Below are 21,730 nucleotides of genomic sequence, written 5' to 3'. Positions count from 1 at the left end.
GGAAGTCGGAGAAGGTGGTAAATGTGATAGCCTCACACACGTGAGGGGGACAATACGGCCTGTCTAAGTGGCCTTTGCCGCTCCACTTCCACATGACAAGAAGCTGTTTTGCTGGCAATATCAGTAGGCGCCCAAGAGGCGGTGAGGTGAATAAGGTGGCTGGGCGAGACTGGGGATTGGGGCATAGGTAAGCAAGTGAGCATTTTAGCTGTTATTATGCATGCTTACTCATTATGCTCACGGCTCCACACGCAAACGGAAAGTGGACTAGTCAGTACTCTGGCTAAGAACAGCTGCAGCAACATGACCAATGCGTACACCGGCCAAATCACTACCAAGCACGGAGTACCTTAGCTTCGCTTCTGCCTTTGGCTGCCGATATTAGAACAGCGAAATGCTGGAGCTCTTAAAAGCAAACAGCCTGCCAATCAGAGTCTGAATCTGCTCGGTCAATTCGGTGACTCTGTCCAGCAGCCAAATGCACCAAGTCCTATCAATACCTTATTTTATGTACCTGCTATCAACAGAAGCTGATGCTAATAGTCCTCTATGCTGGTAGCCCTGAACCTTTTCTTATTTTTATTTTTTATTTTTTTCCCCCTTTTCTTGGTCCAAATGGTCACCAAATGGTCATTGCTCATCCAGGTAGATCGTGGACGGAGTTTACAGGATGCAGGGCGATTTCTTTTTATGCTGCGACCTGATAACCGCATTCTGAAGTTAGATAAGACTAGTAACCAAAATTCAAATATGTGATTAATATTATCTCACAATGAACTAATTATCCATCTACTAGTAGATACTACCCAGACTACAGTTAAACAGACTGTAAACTACCGCGTAGATAATTTTCCCTGCCCGCGGGGGCACCGGACGGCCAACAGTATTTTCCCTCCCGCGCACGACGGAGCCTGACTGGAGCCCCTCCCTCCCTCACCGGAGCAACTCTGGTCCTGGTCCCTCTTTTTTTATCGACACTGCTGCTCTGCTTTCACCTCAGTCCAACTTTCTACTATCTTCTCCTCTCTCCCCTCACCCCATCACCCATCTCAAGCAATTCTTCCTTTCCTCCTTTCTTTCAATTCCATCAGAGGAGTCGTTCAAAATGGCCGCCAGCAGTTCTCTTGACCACCTGAGCAACCGTATGAAGCTGGAATGGCACGCCAAGCTGAACACGGATATGGTTCCTGCGAAGAACTTCCGTCGCACCTCCATCATTTGCACCATCGGTATGTCGGAGCCTCTCAATCTTATGCTGGAATATCCACACTCCTACGAATTGTTTGGCACCGCAATATACTGACCTTGGCTACCTCCACAGGCCCCAAGACAAACTCCGTCGAGAAGATCAATGCTCTCCGCAGAGGTACGAGCGGGGAATATCTCCTCAAAGACTCACTCCGTCAACTGTAGGAGCTGACAATTTTCAATAGCTGGTCTCAACGTCGTTCGCATGAACTTCTCTCACGGCTCGTATGAGGTTAGCCTGAATCCAGCGCTTCAATAGCTTGATAGGAAGGCTGCGAGCAGAATTCTGACGTTTCTAGTACCACCAATCTGTCATCGACAACGCCCGGGAGGCCGAGAGAGTCCAGACCGGACGTCCTGTTGCCATTGCTCTTGACACCGTGAGTTTCATGACATCCGGTGCTTCCCGACACCATTCATCTCTGACTCCCACATTAGAAAGGTCCTGAAATTCGTACCGGAAACACCGTCGGCGACAAGGACATTCCTATCCAAGCCGGCCACGAACTCAACATCACCACTGACGAGAAGTATGCTACCGCCTGCGACGACAAGAACATGTAAGTATACCGGATATCCGAGCGTTGTTGGGTCTCATTGTTCCCGGAAAACGCAAGCTTTCTATTCTAGGAATAGGTGAGCTGACGATAAACTTGGCAGGTACCTCGACTACAAGAACATCACCAAGGTCATCGAACCCGGCAAGCTGATCTATGTGGACGACGGTATTCTCTCATTTGAGGTGCTCGAGATTGTTGACGATCAGACCCTTCGTGTCAAGTGCCTGAACAATGGCAACATCTCTTCCAGAAAGGGTGTCAACCTGCCCGGCACTGACGTTGACCTTCCCGCTCTTTCTGAAAAGGATATTAGCGATCTCAAGTTCGGTGTCAAGAACAGGGTTGACATGATCTTCGCCTCGTTTATCCGTCGCGGAAGCGACATTCGTCACATTCGTGAAGTCCTTGGCGAGCAGGGCAAGGAGATCCAAATTATCGCCAAGATCGAGAACCAGCAGGGTGTCAACAACTTCGATGAGATTCTCGAGGAGACTGACGGTGTCATGGTTGCCCGTGGTGACTTGGGTATCGAGATCCCTGCCCCCAAGGTCTTCCTGGCCCAGAAGATGATGATCGCCAAGTGTAACATGAAGGGCAAGCCCGTCATCTGTGCCACTCAGATGCTCGAGTCCATGACATACAACCCCCGCCCCACCCGTGCGGAGGTGTCGGACGTTGCCAACGCTGTTCTCGACGGCGCTGACTGTGTCATGTTGTCCGGAGAGACTGCCAAGGGCAATTACCCCACCGAGGCTGTCAAGATGATGTCGGAGACCTGCTTGCTCGCAGAGGTCGCTATTCCTCACTTCCAGGTCTTTGACGAATTGCGTAACCTTGCTCCCCGCCCCACTGACACCGTTGAGTCTATCGCCATGGCTGCCGTCAGCGCCAGTCTTGAGCTCAACGCTGGTGCCATTGTTGTCTTGACCACTAGGTATGTAATATCGGTGCCGTCTGCGATCGATTGAATTCCGCTAACAGTGGATTCTTAGCGGTAAAACTGCTCGTCTTCTTTCCAAGTATCGCCCTGTCTGCCCTATCATCATGGTCACTCGCAACCCCATGGCCGCCCGGGTAAGTTCAATCTCATCGTCATCGTTGGACAAGTGAGCGTCGCTAACTGTGGAATCAAGTACTCCCATCTGTATCGTGGTGTTTGGCCCTTCACTTTCCCTGAGAAGAAGCCCGACTTCAATGTCAAGATCTGGCAGGAGGATGTTGACCGCCGCCTCAAGTGGGGTATTGCTCACGCTCTCAAGCTTGGCCTCATCAACAAGGGTGACAACATCGTCTGTGTCCAGGGCTGGCGCGGTGGCATGGGACACACCAACACTGTCCGTGTGGTCCCTGCTGAGGAGAACCTTGGCCTTGCTGAAGAGTAAATCTGATCCTGTCTGCCATTTCTGGTAGATAACACGGTAATGACCGCGGTCGGATCATGTGCGACAAGGGGTTGTCTTGCCTTGAACTTTGTAGATAACGTCTCGACGACCGATGAAATCGCGCGCACTCCAGACAGTCACCCATCTTTCTCACTGCGAGGTTTCGCCAGTGGATATGATCAGACATGGAGTAGTGATGAGAAACATAGCAGCCCGGAGGAGCTTGCTATTTTTCACCATTAAAGTTGGATGCGCAAAAGTGGACGCTTACCCTGGGGAACATAACTTCGCTGTGGATCTTGTTTTGAAGCGTTGATCAGCCATCATTCAGGGGAAGTCTCCTAATGTTGGATTAATGAATTGCTCATGTATATGATGAGAACGAAATCAATCACTGTTCAGTGTAAGATGTTAGTAGGCCCTTTCTATGTTAGTCATGTCGCAAGCGCTTGTCCGTGTTGACATTAACCGGTCACGCCTTGCTGGAGAATCACGCAGACCAACTGGACGTAGCAATCTCAAATGCCGCATCGAATGCCCGGAATAGTCATCACTGAGGGCGGAGGCAGACGAAGGGGATAATCTTTCGCAGCAAGAGAGAAATAAGAAGGAGAAGACAATCGAGGGAGCGATGCGGGGGAAACGATCCTCGCACACGGGTCAGGAACAGGAAGGAAGGAGCAGCTGAAGCCGAGGCTCGGCCGGCATCCTGAGGCATCCATGTTTCTCTCTGTGAGATCCGCGACCGCACAAGACCATCTCACAATAAGAATCAAAAGAAAGGCGTACAGGGAAAAGGAGAGATTTACTGTAGAATTAAAATTCTGGAGAAATTAAGATACTCTGACTGATCTTAATTGAAAAATCGAGCTGCTGAACAGCAAGGGCAAATCATATTCCCCGAGTCTCCCCACGGTCGTCCCGAAATCTGCCGATTGTTCGGTCACCTTTTGCCCGGTGAAACGGAAGCCGAAGCAGATATGACTCTGGAATATAAACACTACGTTACTACATTTTGATAGTCAGTTTCAGTCTTTGGTTTAATATGTCCGTCTCTGGGGCGCTTGATTGTTTGTCTGCAAGATGCCATTTATATAGAAATATTCTCAGGAGTGAGAAAAAGGGAAAGTCATGCCACAGCATAGTCACCCGTCGCTGAGTACTCCTCGGTTATGTGCTCGTGTCGTATGCATATCTCAATAAAAACAAATCAGAAAGGAATGTACAATGCTCTGAGAGCATGCTAAAAGTAAATGACTCAAATGTCCTCTGTGCATGTGCACGGCCGCCAACGCCTCCATTGAATGCAAGTCATAACTTCTGATAGCGTGCCAGTTATACATCAAGTGTCGTAAGCTCGTAAGGTTGTCGTGGTCACTACATCGGTCAAGTTTGGCTCTGAGAACTACCGGGATCGACATTAGCATCTGCATCGTCACCATCGGTGCTCTGAGGAGGCTGAGGTAGGTGATGGACATGGGCTTCCGCAGGCTGATTCCGATATGGTTGGGTTGGTTGGAGTTGATGCCAGCAACTGGGAATGATATTAGCGATTGCTGACAATTAAATCGCTGGAACTACATACCTTGGTGCTTGAAGCACATATCGAGCCATTGCCTCTCTGAATCGACTCTTATACTCCTTGGGACTCGTGACAGTAGGCCGATTCTTGCCTCCGCCAGCAAATCCCCGGTCCTTGATCCATGATTCCAATTTTTTGTCCCAGGTGTAAGTGCGAATGCAATCAATCACACCGACCACCAGCTCCGACCGACTCTCGTCAATGGCAATCATCAATGAATAGTCCATGACATTTTGGCGGCCCAAGAAGAGGGTGTCGTTCCAAACGCTCTGGCTCAGGAGTTTCTTTGAGTGTTCCCTGGCAAACAGTGGTGTTTCATAGATGAAGTCCACCATGTTCTCGTCCAAAAGCACTTCGTTGCGCTCCCCCGTGCTCTGGACTTTGCGATTTCTCATTGAGCCCTTGAGATCGAAGATCCGCGTCGGCACTCGATCGTAGAAGAGATTTTCCATCAAGAGCAAAAACCAGTTGAACTCTGTTCCTGTGGCGGGATTCTTGATGATAACCTGGTAGAACCCAAACATCTTCGCAATGGCAGAGGGCAGCTCGTGGAATAGCGCCTCAGACATGATCTGGAAATACGCCGGAGCAAATTTGAGAAACGCCTGTGTCTCGATAGGCGAAAGCGATTTCAAAATGAACCGATCATCCAGTGTCTTCAGAAACAGAGAGTTTGTCTTGCCCCCTTTGGAATCCCATTTAGCGCAACGAGACAGTGATTCCACAATTCGCTCTGCCACGCCACATTTTTTCCGCAGGGCGTCGAACTGCTCCGCATAGAATATCTTGCATAACATCTTAGCCTGCCCTTCCTGAAATTGGTACTTGAGGTGAGTGCCGGTAGACCTCAGAAGTGCATGTTCAACCCGTGCCTCGTTCATGGCGTCCGAGCCCTCTTTCGAGGTCGACTTCTTCTCGTCAAGTTGCTCATATCGTTTCTGAATACTGGCTAGCTTTTCTTTATAATCGCTCGAAGCAAGCGCGAACGCAACAAGGGAGCTAGGCTCGTCTTCTCGCACAATGATATCGCAATCTGCAAACACATGATCGGACATGCTAAGGGGATAATCCAGGGGTGCCCAACCGCTCGCAGAGCGCTCCGACCAGAAATTCGTTAGCATTTTCAAGAGGTTGCTTCGCTCATGTTTCGGGAGCTCCTTGAGATCGAGCTGTTCCTCCTCCGGAGACAGCTTAGCCAGTTCATCGTTCGAGTCAGTCGTGTGGAGGTCCTCGGCTAAGGCTCGATCTTCATCGCTATGCATCTCCTCCTCACCCTCTGAGACAGTTGGGCCATCGCCTTGGATTTTATCCTCAGTCGTGAATGGATGAGTGATGGAACGCTGCAAGACGGGTTCACTCCTAGGTTCTTCGTCCGAAGTTCTCTCCAACGATTCACCGCTCTCTATGCTCGACTCATTGAGCGGAAGGCGTGGTGCCGAAGGCATGAAGTCCTCTCCTTCACCCGAAGGCTCTCGCTCCTCGACCGCGTCTCTAACATTCTTGTAGACTTCCACAATCGGCTTTGATGATGCCAATGGGTACGCCCGAGAGTGTGTGCCCTTAGCAGCTCTTTGCTGTCTTTCTCTCTGGCGCTCCTTCTCGAATTCGCGACTCAATTGCTCGAAATGTTTGGCCAAGTTCGAGACACGCGTGCTATTCTTTCTACCAGGGACAGACCGAGGTATGAGCGATGGACCGGGCGCTAAACGAGAATTTCTAAGCGCAGTGAGGCCAAACCGGTCCGAAAATTTTCTGTCCGAGGGTTTAAATTTGGATTCCGGGGTTGGGCTCGAGGTGTTGTCTGAGCCGCCAGAGCCTGCAGCTCCTGCCCTGAAACCACGCAGCGGTACACCCATCTTTGCCCTGTCCCTCTGTCCTTGCAATGGTTGGGACTGCGCGCGGAGAAGTGGTGGAGAGGTCGCTTTTCCGGTGCGTCGGACAACCCCTTCAGCAAGCCGAGGAATACCCGAAGGTGTGTGTTTAAATATACTTGAAGGTATTTGAGACTCTGCAGCCAAATTTTGACCTTGGCTGTCCCCTTGCTCAGTAGGAGGATGCTCTGGTGAAACTTTACCTGACTCAGCGGCATCCGACATAGCACCAGAAATGCCCAGGCTGCCTGCAGATTGCGTGGTTGAAGAAGGTACCTGCTCCGACACAGCCGATCGAGCGTTGGATTCAGGGCTCTGGGAGCCCTCCGGCTCATCAGCCTCGGCTGCAGGAGGAAAAGAAGGTTCTCTCTCCTCCGGGCTCGGTGACGACGGTAGTGGGGCTTCATCCTTGTACGACGTAGCTTCTTGGACATTCTTTTCGCCCGAATCTTCTTCCACCACGGATACGAGGACATCCTGAGCTTTCTCGGGTGACAGTGTCATACGACGCATTGGGCGCGGGTGTTCAGTCACCTGGTCATGACCACTTTCGGCCTCGGTCGGCGTTGTCGGAGGCTCTTCAGTTGACGTGAGAGATGTCACGGAGGAGTCCTTATCAAGGAAAATTTTCTTCAATTGCAGAGTCGCCAGCCGCCTAATGTCTTTTTCTGACGGGAAGAAGTTTTTCTCAAAATCAGCGAAGGCAGTATCCCATTCCACGACTTTTTCTTGGACTGAGCGGAGTACTTCATTCAATGGAGTCACTTCCCAGTATCGCGAGCTAATATATTTGTCTTGTAGCTGCTTGATCAATGCGGCGTGGTCCTCGTTGGCTTTCTTAGTGAGTACCTCAATCTCGGCCTTGCACGCTTCTGCCAACTTTGGGACGACACTATCAACGTTGATGCCCTTCAACCGTGCTTTGACAGAGCCCATGAAACGGTTCAGACGCCGTTCTATCTTGAGATATACCTCGTTTCTCAGTTTCAAGTCGTTGTCCACTTTCCAGGTGACCCTCGTTCTCGGGACAATGATTTCAAGCAAATTGATGGTGTCGTAGTGAATCCGCAGGGCAATGTCTTTGTAGCCGAAGAAACGAAGATGGTCGCGTTGTAGGTCGTGGGGACAGACACCAGCGCGAGCGTGCAAGTTCTTGCTGTAGAAAGAAAGCTCCAAATACTTCCCAAAAGAATATTTCCAGGTGCTATCTGACATGGGAAAGACTTGAGTTTCGTTGCCGCAAACTTTGCAGCAACTCCACATGAGAATCGTGTCCTGGAGACCTCGTAATTTTGATGGATAGGGCTGAACAAATACGCTTATCTGAGCCTCTCCATGTACGTATTGACGGTGATGTTCAAACATCCTCTTCTCACAGCCATTTGCTGTGCAAATGGCATTTGCATTCTGGCAAATGTCCTCCACATATTGTCCAACGGTACAGTCTGGCTCGAATATCGTATCGTCACCGTGCTCGTTATAGTACTCAAGAGCGAACAGATCAGGGCCGGAGCAGGGGATAGATGTGGTAGTACAGACCAGACTAAAAAGCACGACTATATTCTGATGGGCGTATGGGTCGAAGAGACTGGAGGCGCCCGAGATGTATGCTTCCCATTGACGCTTTTGGGTCTGATAATGATGCAGGGCGTTGTCGTATTCCGCATCATGAGCCGCATGCAGAACTTCCTTGACTTTTGGAGGAGCATTCTGAGGAGATTGATGAACCATTTCAGGTGTTATAAGAATGAACTTTTGCGACTTGGCCTTCTCGTCTGAAGCTTGTTCGGAGCTGATGTCCTGATCACGAAGACGCTTCAAATATGCGAGCCTTCGCTCCATTTCTCTAGCACGTTTAAGAAGATAAGGAGGCTCAAACTTGACGAAAGGGGAAGCGGATAGGATTTTCGTCTCAGTGTCTCGCACAATATCTTCATAATAAGTCGGCATGGGAACGTCATCGGGCACTTCTGTGCCATCTGTTGTAATAGTGGCCTTGCCAATAGAAGCTGGATCGCTTTTCTTCTCATCCAATCCTCCTTGAGAGCAGGGTGGTACGGTAGCAGACTTGTCATCCGATTTGATCATCGTAGACGAAGTCCCAACATTGGGCGCTTCGTCGCCAGCATTTGAGGCGATTTCTTCAAATGATGTAGGGATCTGGGCGAATTCGTCCCTCATCAAGCATGTTTCCAGCCTCAGATTATACACAACATAGACCATAAACTCCGTTATCCTTTTCACCTTCGCGAGCACATTATGGTCGCCTCCGCGAAGAACGATCGTGCAACCAAGCTCTTTGCGACAACCAGAGATGTACATGTAGGTCTTCTTATGACCGTTGTACACGTATGTCTTGACATCAAAACTGCCACAATCACTATGCACCGGAGTTGTCACGAGTTTATCCATAGAGGTTATAATCCTGGTTTGAGTACACCGAGAGACGGCTTCAAGCACGGACGATTTGACATTGTAAGCCGTCGCAATGTTGGCTTTTTCTAGTAATTCAAGTGCCAAGCCAGATACGTTTTTCTCAACCAGAAGTAAGTTAGGCCGCAAAGCAGCTACTCGGCTGACGAGATTTTCGAGGAACTCTCGCTCTTGGCGAATGACGGGTTCTAGGCTCATGAAGTGTTGCTGGTGACGAGCGTATTCAAGAGGGAATGTGATAATTAAGATCCGCGGATGGGGAATGCTTCGAGGCATGCTTTTGAGAGCGAGGTTCTTGGTAAACACTAAGCCTGATACGTAGGACGTGTCACCCGGCCGGCCGCCCAAGATCTTTTTAAGCTTAACATAGTGCCGAATGTCCATGTCGTCGCCGTTCTGAACGTCTGGATCGACTTCATCGGCGGCTTTGAGAAGTATAGGTAGAAGTGCAGTCTCCCAACTGTTAGAGTGAGGCACGGAAGCATCTTTCAGCAGCTGGCGAAGGAGTTTGCGAACATGTTGCAGGCTAGCTTTATTCAACTCTACCGGGGGAGCACCCGCTCCTCTCATAGATGAGCTCCTGGTCATCTTGAATCCGCTCGATGTAACTCCAGTCGGAAAGACATGACCAGAGGCATCATGTGGATTTGACACACTGTCCTTGGAGGCTCTGGGAGAATGGCGGTGGATACTGCTTGCGACGCTAAGATTACGCCGACGGGAAGGGCGTGGCAAATTGACAGCTCTCGAGCTGCCGACTTCATCTCCATCACGCGCAGAAGCAATGAAGCTGGCAGCGCTTCGCTCTCCGAAAGCAGACCGACCCTTTTTCATGGCAGCCAAGAGGCCACCAAAAGTCGTCCTTTCGCTGTCGCCTCCGCTCTTCGACAGAGAGCCCTCCGAGACTGCAGATAGCAAACTTGGTTGCTCATCCCCGCTTGATGCATCGTCAGAAAGATACTGGGCTAGGTCTGGGTCGATAATATTATCTTTGTGAAACGCAGGCAATCGAGCTCTCACGGGGTTGTCTTCCACAGTCCGCCGTTGAAAAGGCGCCCGATCATCGTGGAAAGATTTGAAATTGCGAATGTATTGTTGGCGAGAGTGATGACGCTTGTGGCCCATTGCGTGCGGGCGTCCATTCAGGGTTGATTTGAGGGATCTTGACGAGGTAGGTCTCACCAATGGTCGCTCTGGGCTGATTTCAAGTACGGCTGAACGGCGGTTATGGCCTTCCCCTGCGCGTCGTGTTGCCGGTATCGCCATCGTAGGCGTCTTCATAACGTGCTCGATAGATTGAGATATTATAGACGACGAGTCATCGTCATCGGCGGACGTTCGTGAATAATTGCCCAAGCCTAACTCGGAGAGCCTGGGATTTAACACCATGGGGCTCTGTTCGCTATCTGAGAACTCGGAAGAGTCGTCGTCATGTCCGTTGATCATAGCTTCACAAGGCTTGCAGACTCGGATAGATCCAGGTTGACCGAACCTGTCGCCTGGTATCAAAAGGGTACACTTGGAGTCGAAAATCTGGCCGCACGTCCGACAGTGATGCTTTCGTCGAAATGTGGAGAAGGTTTCGCCGCAATGAAAACAATCTTTTGCATTCTCATCGCGCATCCAAAACTCTTTACTGAGTAGCTTGCTCCTGAGTTGCGATACAACCCCATCACCTCCGGCATTTGGACGTTTACTTCGTCCATTATGACCGGGCAAAGAGTCCACGGCGGTATTTATAGGCGCCAAAGCGGGAGGGTCGGCAGCTGCTTCGGTTGAGTGATTTTTGGACGTACCATAGGCTGAGAAGCGGCTTAGGCTGGTCATACCTGGTCTGTACTTGGGTTTATCCTTGGAAGGGGCCTTTGATGATGCGTCTAATTTCGGGTTCCCATCCGTCAGCGACAAGGAGGTTGCTCCCGTAGATGGACCCTGAGAATTATGCAAGGAACCAGCCCTGTTATTAAGCAACTGAGAAACACTGGTTGTTCCAGAGCTCGCAGTTGCCGAAGCGCGATCGAGGTTGAAAGAGGCGGCGGAGTTCGACCTGATTCTCTCTGGAGAAGGTGACGTCCCCTCGACTTCTCCCTGGGTGGTATGTTTTGTCATTTGCAGCGGCGCAGGCAATGAAGGCTCGAGATCATGTGAAGTACGCCGCTCTAGTCTCTTTGTACTGTCGGATGGTTGACTTGTCAGCTTCGATTTGTTGCTGGAGTCTAATGCGGCATGTCCTTCGTTGGGCGGGTTGTGGGCCTTCGCCGACAGTGCTGGTGAGTGCGTTAGTCGCTCACTGAAACCGGACGAACTCATCGAAGGAACATAATGGTTCTCCTCTCGCTCAGTACCCGTAGAGCCCATGGTCTGGAGGCTGCTGGATGATACATTGACGGAGGTGTTGCTTGAGTAATGCTTGGGTTCCTTGACAGCGCTAACATGAAGTTCAGTAACTGTTGGATCTACGGTTGCTGGAGTGCTGGTAGATTTCGGTAAGGGTACGGTAGGAGATTTAAGTGCAGGCGAAGGAGATACAGAGGCCTTGGAGGATATGCTTGCAGCTTTCGATGAGAGCTTCGAAGCTTTCCCTGCAGGCAGATCGTGAGTGTTTTGAGAGCTGCCAGGCGTTGGAGATTGCAGCCTAGGCCCCTGAGAAGAGCTTGGGTTGAATTGCTGAGCCTCGGCCATGGGACCTGTTGAATCAGCAGCGGACTTGGAAACTGAGCGCTCTGATGGTGGACTCTTGATTGCCGGTCCGTCAGTAGCGCCTTTGTCCGACGCCTTCCCAACACCGCTGACAATGTCTCTCATTCCTCCTACAGAAGTTCGAAAACGGCTGTACAACCCACTCAGACCACCTTGCAGCTCTGCTGAAAGATTCTTTTCTTCTGTAGCTGAGGCCGGAACCGGAGGGCTAGTGAAATCATTGAATACGGTGAGAGAATCAGACTGATAGGCAGCCGTATGTATCTGGTCAAGGGCTGCATTCAGACTTTCCCGTTCGGCCTGAGTTGAGACGGAGGCTCGTGAACCTCGTCGCCCAAGGGGGAGGAAGATGGATGACGCGGATGGACTTGACGTCCCTTGAGACTGTTGATACGCCATTTGAGGTCCTTTTGTCCAAAGCAGCGAAGACACTGTTGTTATACGCTCGAAAGTATGAGACAGCGGTCAGTCTAGCTTAGTATGTGTCAGGTTTCGGAAACTCATGTGCGTGAGCTGCTGCAGAACAGCTCGCTGTGGTCCTGAGGCGCAACAGTGAGTGAAGCCTGTGAGGTAAGCATGGAGCCTGAGCTGGTAGAGTGAGCATCATCTCAGAACGTGATTTACATCATAGACAGATATGCGGCCAAAGGCAAAGATGACTATTTCATCGGAAATGTCAAGTGGAGGGAAGGAAGTTGATTGTTGACTGATGCCGTGTTTCTGTTGCTTTCTAACGATGCGGGCGGACATGTGCGGTGCTGCCCAATGACGTGGATGTGGCTGAGGCACTTTGTGGCTGGTGCAGATTGCCACTAAAGGTAGGCGGTCTTGCGCGTGGAACCGCGTCAAGCATGAAAGGAATCATAGAGAGGTATTGTCCTGAATAATAATAGTGAATTGAGTCCAAAGGACTATGGTCAGTCCATTTTTATACAATGAGTGTACCTGCTCAAGCCTCGGAGTGATCTAATATGGAATGCATTGCATTATTGCAGACCGTCAGTTCCATTCCAGCAACCACTACTCCGTACAACCATAAGATCTTGCAGGGACTTTGCAATATTACCTTGACTTACCCTTCATTTTCCACGGCCTATGATGTTACCTATGATATTCTCCATCATAAGCCAATTGCCTAGTTCGCATGATGGCTTCTTCAGACATCTGGGTCGCTCCTCTGGTTGAACGATTGCTAAACCATTACCTCAACGGGCCAAAGAGCGAAACGTGCGTAGAAGATGATGGAAGTAACCTACGTTTCGCAGACAATAGTCCGCATTCGGCTCTGATAGTGGAAGTAAGTAAGCCAAACTCTGTACCCATTGAGCAAGCTTAAACTAAGTGTTCATATTGCTACTAGTGGACGGAAGACGACAGATCACCCATGCCGAATTTGACGGACACGAAAACCCAGATTCAAGCGATCCTTGCCCGAGAGTCGTTAGAAGAATATGGTAGGGACTACCCTGACCAACCGTTGAGCAAGGTTATGCGGGGACATACTATAAACTTATTGGATTTCGAGCTTGTCTTCGAATACACCACCTCAGAGCCCAAACTTCATCTATACGTCAAGCGTTTCAGCATCGCATGGGACAAAAGCAGGTTCAAGGGGCCTCCACAGGGCAAGATAATCAGGAAGAAACCTGAGGTGTATGACTTGATGCGATCCGCCCTTCGGAAGGCCAAGTCTCGAGAGACTGCCACCACAGATAGTGCGGGAAATGGGAACCACTCCGATGAGTCGATCAAGTCTCAGGACGGCGAAACAGATGGAATGAACGACTCTCAAAACCAGTTAATGTCCCAGATGCCCCCAAAGCAACCGGTAGAACTCTTTGCTACTGCCTTTGCCTCTGCAAAGACGCTGTTGGGTTCCTTGAAACCCTCTGCCAGGCTGGCGCAAGACTCACAAGGAAAGAAAGACAATGGTCCAAATATTGCTGCCTCAGGAAGGGGTCATCATGCTCCTGTTGAAGCAACAAAAGAGCCTAATATCAATCGCTGCGCCGCGCATATCGATGAGTTGTCCGCAGGTCCCTTGGTTGTTGGCCCTGGTCAGAACGGCAAAGCAACCGTCAAGGAACCTGATCAAACTGATGCCGACACGGCTGGTAAAGTATCAGCCAAGATCGGCAGCGGCAAAGCGCATTTCAACACTAATACCCAGGAGAGAGCCTTGACAGATCATAACAAAGAGCCAGAAGACGTACTGAATAAAGAGGGAGTTCCCAGCCAGATTGTCCAGAAAAATCATTTGGAACAAGTTGAGCCAATTGTGAAGACGCTTCCCACAGATGTCCATACCAGCAATGCAGACCCTTGGGATGGTATGACAGAGATTCGAAAAGAAGACATCACTATACCCAAGGATCAGGCAAAGCTGCTAGACGAGCAGGCCAAGCTTTGCTGGCTACCGCCAGCCCCTGGCCAGGGCTATCCACAACCAAACGTGCCCCCTTTACTCCTACAGCAATGGAATGAGATTGCGTTGCAAAGAAGTATTCGGGCGGACGAACGTAGGATCAAGGAGTTGGAGACTCTGGAACTTCATGGATCCCGTCCGAGCTCTTCGGGTGCTACCAGCTCCACTGACTCGGCCTATGAGACCCCAAGCGGTGATCGGATCGAATGGTCGCAATCTCCTCCGCGGCGTCGGGACCTACCTGCGGACAGTAGTCCGCCCGAGGCAAGACCAGTAGAAAGACCAGATATGGATAAAGGAGATGGAGGAAATGGTCCGTCGGATCAGCCACCTCACAAGGTGGAAGAGGACCGACGGACAAACGTTCATCAGGAAATATCGCATGAACAGGAGGAGCTTGATCATTTACCAGAAGGTGCACGAGAGTCCCACGAATCTATTGCACTTCCTACCGAATTGCGTCTACAAGCTAGCGGGGAGACTCTTCCCCGGTTTGCCGACGGTGACGATCGAATTCACCTGCAAGAACCCCAGGTTGAGTTTGACCGGATGAGTGAGGACTCGGTAATGGATACGTCTGTCCCTCGTCCGCTGGGTGTAGACCCAAGTCAATCAGAGCAAGAACTTGGCAGCTCAGATCCATCGCTTCCGGGTCTGTCCACTCAGATGCAAGTGCAGGTCATGGAAACTCCTGCTGCACATCTTGTTCGATTCCGCCAGCTTACTCAAAGCACAGGCGGTGCAAGCCAGGAGTCGCAGCAGCCAGGGCAGTCATCGTCCCCGGCCGCAAAATCGTCTTCTCAATCACGAATCTGCAATACCTATCGTAGCAATGATGAAGCGAAGGGTCACACTTCTCAGGACATGTCGAATTCAACGCAACCGCATGGGAGTGCGGAACCCAGTGAAGTCAATATAATGGAAACTCAGCTGAGCGGTGGGGAGTGGTCATTTCCAGGCACGACTCCCTCGAATTCTGCTCAAGCGTTGAACGCTTCTGGCCAAAGGGAACCTGAGCCGAGCGTACTTATTACTGCATCCCCGGGCCATGCAGAAGAGTCGTCGAATCCATTTTCGTCATATCGACAGGCTCACTCTTCTATGCAGACAGACGATGGAAATGGAACGTCAACCGGCTTTCCCAGTCCCACTCAAGTTACGCCGACTAGGCATCCAGTGCCTCAGTTGAAACGACGCTTATCTGAAATTGACATGGAGCAAACTCCCCCTTCGAAAAGACCAAGGATGGCGTGCAGCGAAGACAGCGACTCTGTCCAAGAGCTTGCGTTCAACGTGATTTCGCGCCGAGAAACCTACATCAATCGCTCCGCGGAGCACGCTGAGGCACAGAAAGTCTACGAGAAGTTTCGGAGTGACTATCCCGACTATGATGGCGACTTCAACCATTTCGCGATGTTGTGTTCCAAACTGCAGGCACTGCGGGCTAAAGGACATTTCCAAAGGTCGTTCCTCTGGGATGATTTTGTTATCATGCACTTGAAGGAATATGCAGGTTACCTCAACCAAATCGCGGCAGCCGACGTTAAGACACTGGAATATGAGAACTTCTTCGGCTCCTATGTATTGAGGCCGTCATACAAAAAGCGCAGTCTCACAGCGAAGGGTATTGAAATATCTGCTGCGCAGCATGAACCTTCCAGCGGCGCCAGCGTCTCAGCAGTCCCGCGGCATGAAACGAACACCTCATTCACCGGCAGCCTTGTAGACAGATTCTCCAACTTCCACACGCGCTCCTTAGGGCCTGAGACTCCAGCCTCACAGTCGGCAAGCACGGTTGATCAACTAACATGGGGCACGTCGCCAGCTTCTCCTAGAGAGCCAATCCGCGACTCGTCCGCAAGAAGCCGACGCATGGTTGAGGGACCACATGATATGGAACCGACACCTACCAAAGTCACACGTTCACATGATCGTACTCCCAACTCACCGTCCGAAGCGAAGGCTGATCGGCTGGAGCGACCCACGCCTAGGCATCGCGACGCATTACTAAGAGGCAACCATATGGTCGAGGAGGAGGAACCACATGATACGGAGGTGACACCTAAAGTCACCCGTTCACATCATGTCCATGACATTCCCAACCAAACAACCCCTTCACCGGCTAGAAATTTTCTGGAACAGCAGGTAATCACTGGGGATCCTTCGTCCGGTGTCAACCGCGAAGATGATGAGACGCGCAGCATTCCCGAAACCATCGTCAACAATGACGAAGTCGAGCAGGGCTCGACGGACGGTACTCACGAGAATGCTAGCGTCGAACTTGGCGAAGACCGACGTTCCACCGCTCCAGCGGCCGATCAGTCCGACGCTGAATCCGACGCAGTAAGCGAGGCCGACAGTTTTGACGAAGACTGGGTAGGGTGGCACTGCCGCCGGCTTCAAAGCACAGGACCATTTTGGTCCGACGATCCAAACACGCCGTTCAAGGTATTGGCACGAGCCGACGCAAACGTGAGGTCCGAGCTACTGCGTCGTGGGATGGCCCGTTTTCCTGTCGACGAGAGAGGAGTCATCCAACCACTAGTTGCCTATCCGCCAATGGTTTCATTGCGCGATTTGCTGGACGGGCCTGCTCCCAGTCCTGTGCGCCCATCAGATGAACCGCAAGGATGATCTATCTTCTATACCTCAGCTCGGTACGGCTATATCGGCCTCCACCCTTTTCTCGGCCTTTTTAAACGACCTTGCCCATCCACGCCTTTTATGAAAGTATCTTACATTTACCATTTATTTATCTGCCCTGGTTTTCGGGTTTCGAGGAGGACGGTCTCTGTGCAGAGTATATACCCATTGATATCCCAGTGTGGCGGCGTTCAGCGGAAATAGAAAGATGATACAAATCTATACGGAATGGAAAGAGACAGTCATAATCCATGAATTGAAATATAGGGAGGGTATCTATGTCGTCGACATCAATCTATCTCCAGCCTGAAACCGTAACCAGGCTCTACGGCAGCAAACAAGCAAACGAAATAACATCAAGCCGCCCGAAGCAATACACAGATAAATCCAGAATCCAGCAATAGCCATATTCGTAAGACATTTCTCCGACTCTAACAAAGAAATGTGTCATCGAGCAGTTCGTTTCGCTAATATCAAAAACGCCAGGATGTCGGTGTAGTCTTTTCGGTGGTATATCCGTATCAACCCAATAGCTGTCTATTGATGATCATGATCAAGTTAGACATGGCGGAAGGGCTCGTAGGCGTTGTTGTTGTTCCTCATATTCTGCATGGGAAGCTGGGTACCGTGAGCCGGAGGAGGCGGGTAGGAAGTGTTGCCAAAGGCGGCAGGGGTCTGGTTGGCCTGAGGACCAAGAGGCTCATAGGTATAGGGTGCCTTTTCGGCGGTGACACCGCGGGTCTTGCTGGAGCCGTGGTAGGGGGAACGGCCGGAGCAGCAACATGAGGAGATAATCCAGAAGAGGCTGCCGGCGAGGGAGAAGGCGACGGCCAGCCAGGTGGCGACGTAAATGTTCTTTCCCATGTAGCCCTTGATGCCGTAGTCCTTGAGGGCCGAGTTGAAGGTGCCTTTCAGGACGATGAAGAGGGCAGTGGATGTGACGGAGGCGGCGGTGATGAAGAGGAAGGAGACCTTTGTCTTGATGTTAGTGGCGGGAATATACAGAGATAAAGGACGGGAAACGTACAGCTGAGACAAGGCTGGTCACGCAGCTACCCCAGCGACTGCAAATGGCAAAGAGACCGACGACGAGCTCGACGATGGTCGCGACGAAGGCAACGATGTAGGCGATGAACATCCACTTGGAGACATTCTTGTAGACATTCAAAGCCTTGGAGAGATCGTTCGGCAGGACGTCCTCGACACCGGTATCGTTGAGTTGCCAGATTGTGATAGGGTTGAAGTAGAACTCGGCCTTGGGTTTGGAGCAGTTTTGGGTCTTGTAGTTGCCGTTGGTGACATCTCCGTCGCAGTAGCCCCAGAGACCGATATCGTAGAAATCCTTGATCTTGAGTTGTTTTTGTGCCTCGTCGAGGGCCTTGGCCAGGTCGCTACTCGAGACATCGACACCAGCTGATTCGAGAGCGGAGCTTACCGCTGATGTTACTGATGAAGAAGTGGTCAGGTTTTGGAGATCGGCCTATCGGATATTAGTCTTGCATGGATTTTGGCTTTTCTGCTGGAAATAACATACCCTGAAGAAGTAGAGGTTATTGAGTGTGGAGGAACTGGACTTTGTACAGCCCAAGCCGACCATAATAATGCATACTAATGAGGCGATAGTAAGTGCATATGGTGTGAATATGCACGCAATGCGACCGGCTTTGCCCATAGTGTGTATTGGTGATGTGGAGATTGCTTGAGTAGTTGGATAATGGATAGTAGCTTCTTCTTTGTCCGCTTCTTGTTCTTGCGACCCTCGAAATCCTTTGCACAGAGACTTCAATGAAAGAAATCTAAACTTGAGAGTACAATGAAGTTGAAAATGATGAGCCAAGTGAGATGGAAGCATGGATGGTTTTATTATCTGCTCTGCGACGATCTGAACAGCCTCAGGCAACAATATCGCAAATTGTTTGGGAGGCGCAGCCAGTGACAGGATCAAACAGCATCAGCGAGCCAATCAGAGATGAGGAAAACACGGCTACGCCACGATGTGTTTCTATAAATTGACCAGCATCAGATTACGTACTCCCCCAAAATCCTGTAACCAGCGGGATCTTCTCCTAGTGCCTGAGAAGTTTCCACCGCAACGTGTGGAGCCGGCAAATTAACTGCACTCAAATGCCCTGATGGGGTAAGGGACACGAAAGCCTCGTGGCGGGAGCCATACCGCCACGTCATAAATGGTGGCTGGGCTGCTGGCGGAGGATTTTGTCGTTCGAATCCACCGTTTCATACAGATATCGCCAAGAGAGAAGAAGGGATGCAGTTCCTACCGTGGACTCCATAATCTATGAAGAGAAACAAGACGTTTAGCAAGGTGCTGATACCCGTCAATTAAACTACATGGCCCCTCGGAACCAATCTTCTAGAACTTCAAAGTACCTTGACCTGCGTGAATCAGCTGATCTACAATCTGTCTCACCGTCATTACCTGATGTTTTCACGATGTAATCATCTCAACCAACTCAATGGATATGACAATCTCATAGATGATACCTCTCTATAGATGCAGCAGTATTCTTGGCAGATGCTATTATCAGCTCTCATTCCTCCTCGTAATCTAGGCAGGACTCTTACTTTTCCTGGATCGCTTGTCCATCCGATTGGGGGCTTAGCTGAAGCTCTGGTACTGTCCTGCGAGTATACTCAGAGTGTGGGATTTAAGCTCAACCGATCAAGAGCTGGTATTTGCTATTTTTGACCCAAATCCACAGAAAAGCAGCAAGGGACCTCAGGAAGGTTGAACACCGATTAGGCTCCTCCATTCCAGTCTTGGCACATATTCACCAGAGTAGTAGTTAGTAGAGCAGGTTGATGAAACTCAGCTGACTACGCCTCAATTTAGGCATCCCAATTATTCTACAGACCAGATCCTAAATGACTAGCGCAGTTCGAGTTCGAAACTACGACAGCTTCTAAAGATTAAACTCAGACAGTGTCTTGAATTAGACTGGAGCTATTCCATCACAGGAAAATTCGATACATTTAAGCTAGTGGCTGTGAAGACTAGTGTGGCACTGTGGGCCTAGATACATGGGGGGCATAGGGCATGCCACGAGGTTGATTCTCGCTTCACATCAATGGTATACTAGTGATGTCAGGCGATCAGTAACTATCAGAGGATACTAGCGAACGCGCGACGAACGAATCTAGATCCGTGATCATTGATATCGAAGCGATCCATATGCCATTCGATCTTTCTTTCAATACTACATATGTACAGTGCTCGATTGCTCAACTCACGCCCGGCAACCATCCTTACTATATACTCGTCCCTATTCAATTCTCTCAACCCAGGTAGGGCTTCAAAATGTCCAACATGCCCACATAAGCCGCACCGCTCGGAGGCTCCATGTTGAACATATAGTTTCCCCACCAGGGACCAGCCGCCCACCAGAGGGCTCCCTTCCACACATCCGTATTCTGAGCCAAGTACTCCAGCATACCTGAAATAGCAGTCCGGCACTGATCATTGACGCCACCAGCGAACTCACCGATGATGCCAACCTTGCCGTTATCCTTAAGCCACTTCGTGGCGGCCGTGACCCGTTCCTTACCGATCGTGGTAGACACGCAGCTCTCCGAGGTGCCGGATCCATCCGAGTCGAGATACTGATGCATCTCGTAGACGATCTTATCCTGGGGGTCGGTCAGAGCCTTCAGGTTGTCATTGACGTCGACCCAGGTCCAGGCGCCGCTCCAGGAGTTGCCCTCCACGAAGATGTATTGCGAGGTGGCTCCCGCGGCACGAATACCATTGATGGCGGCCTGGTTGAGGTTCAGTACCAGTGTCTGGTCCATGTCGTGATACTCGTTGTCTAGCATTGTCAGGTTAGCGAAGCAAGCCCATAAGAACCAAGTGAGTTAGTCCTACTAGTATCGAAGATGACCAGATTGTTGGACTTGAACTTTCCAGCCAGATTCTGCCAGAAAGTCTTGAAGTCGTCGGTGCTGGAGATAATCTGGCCATTGCTGAGTGGTGTTAGATCAAGTTCTCAATAAGGTCAGGCATTCCTCACTATCTGCCATAGTTGTGGGGGTCCAAAATTGCATAAGATCCTGCCTTAGTGACGGCGGTCACAACCTGGTCGAGTCAGCCCGAACAGTCCAGCCTTGTTGCTGGTCAAACCCACCGAAGTCAGATTAGCCAGGTACTCCTCATTGTAGGAGCCTGTCATAGAGTTTGGCACCAGTCTCTCCATGAGGAATTGAATCCGGAAGATGTTCATGCCCTTTCCGATCAATGTGCTGATTGTGGAAGGGTCCGGGAAGATGAATTCTTTCCCCTTGAGGTAGTTAGCAGCGGTGTAATTCTCTTGAAATCACAACATACATAAGAGCCAGGGATGGTGTTTTGGCCAAACTCAGCTCCAGACTCGTTGCTTCCGAACCCTGCAGCATGTCAGCATCCCTTCAACCCAACGTTACCACAAGCGAACCAACATTGAAAAACCGAAGCTCGTTTTGTAGGAGCAGCCACCGCGGAGCCTGCCGCGGCGGCAATGAGCACAATGTTACCGAACTTCATGGTGCGCAGAAGAGAATGTTCTCTAGAGACAAAAAGATCAAGATAAGGAAGGACTCAAAAGGAACGACTCAAGCTTGACTTGGTTGCCGAGATTCAAACGAGGGGACAAGACGTGCTATATATCGTCTGCCAAACCGAGCCAGGCTAGCTGGACTAAGCTCTGACACTCCTCTACACGGCATTTCTGTTAGGATCGCGGGCCATACCCCGAAGGATTCTCCACGGCGTCAGGATGAGACTAATGGCCCTTCATCGGTCGATTACCGGGATGTCGGACCGTCACACAAACTGCAAAGCTTCAAATCATATTCCTGCTAACAGCATATTGCAGCGTTGCAGACTGCGAATCGAG

The 21,730-nt window shown here is 50.6% G+C and overlaps 5 protein-coding genes across 5 annotated transcripts; 2 read left to right on the top strand and 3 right to left on the bottom strand.

The window, feature by feature from the left end:
* Positions 1-1,105: 1,105 nt before the first annotated feature.
* ALT_0718 (pyruvate kinase CDC19) lies at positions 1,106-3,190 on the top strand (the record flags this gene model as incomplete). The annotated part of the gene is made up of 8 exons (XM_033556181.1): positions 1,106-1,229; positions 1,322-1,366; positions 1,434-1,480; positions 1,548-1,628; positions 1,687-1,808; positions 1,909-2,742; positions 2,801-2,882; positions 2,942-3,190. 8 exons carry the CDS (start codon positions 1,106-1,108, stop codon positions 3,188-3,190), a joined length of 1,584 nt encoding a protein of 527 aa, XP_033412072.1.
* Positions 3,191-4,576: 1,386 nt separating this feature from the next.
* On the bottom strand, positions 4,577-12,175 carry ALT_0717 (1-phosphatidylinositol-3-phosphate 5-kinase FAB1; the record flags this gene model as incomplete). The annotated part of the gene is made up of 2 exons (XM_033556180.2): positions 4,577-4,724; positions 4,776-12,175. 2 exons carry the CDS (start codon positions 12,173-12,175, stop codon positions 4,577-4,579), a joined length of 7,548 nt encoding a protein of 2,515 aa, XP_033412071.2.
* A 745-nt stretch (positions 12,176-12,920) lies between these two features.
* ALT_0716 (uncharacterized protein) lies at positions 12,921-16,835 on the top strand (the record flags this gene model as incomplete). Its single annotated transcript, XM_033556179.2, has 2 exons — positions 12,921-13,073; positions 13,137-16,835. 2 exons carry the CDS (start codon positions 12,921-12,923, stop codon positions 16,833-16,835), a joined length of 3,852 nt encoding a protein of 1,283 aa, XP_033412070.2.
* Positions 16,836-17,402: 567 nt separating this feature from the next.
* Positions 17,403-18,516, bottom strand: ALT_0715 (SUR7/PalI family protein; the record flags this gene model as incomplete). The annotated part of the gene is made up of 3 exons (XM_033556178.1): positions 17,403-17,816; positions 17,872-18,324; positions 18,379-18,516. The coding sequence occupies 3 exons, from the start codon at positions 18,514-18,516 to the stop codon at positions 17,403-17,405; spliced, it is 1,005 nt and encodes a 334-aa protein (XP_033412069.1).
* A 1,622-nt stretch (positions 18,517-20,138) lies between these two features.
* Positions 20,139-21,378, bottom strand: ALT_0714 (glycoside hydrolase family 5 protein; the record flags this gene model as incomplete). The annotated part of the gene is made up of 6 exons (XM_033556177.2): positions 20,139-20,668; positions 20,725-20,822; positions 20,870-20,934; positions 20,984-21,136; positions 21,184-21,242; positions 21,294-21,378. The coding sequence occupies 6 exons, from the start codon at positions 21,376-21,378 to the stop codon at positions 20,139-20,141; spliced, it is 990 nt and encodes a 329-aa protein (XP_033412068.2).
* Positions 21,379-21,730: the final 352 nt, after the last annotated feature.

This window comes from Aspergillus lentulus, assembly GCF_001445615.1.
Source record: "Aspergillus lentulus DNA, contig: Alt01, strain: IFM 54703, whole genome shotgun sequence".
NCBI classification, from domain to species: Eukaryota; Fungi; Ascomycota; class Eurotiomycetes; order Eurotiales; family Aspergillaceae; genus Aspergillus; species Aspergillus lentulus.
This window is presented reverse-complemented; position numbering and strand designations above follow the sequence as displayed.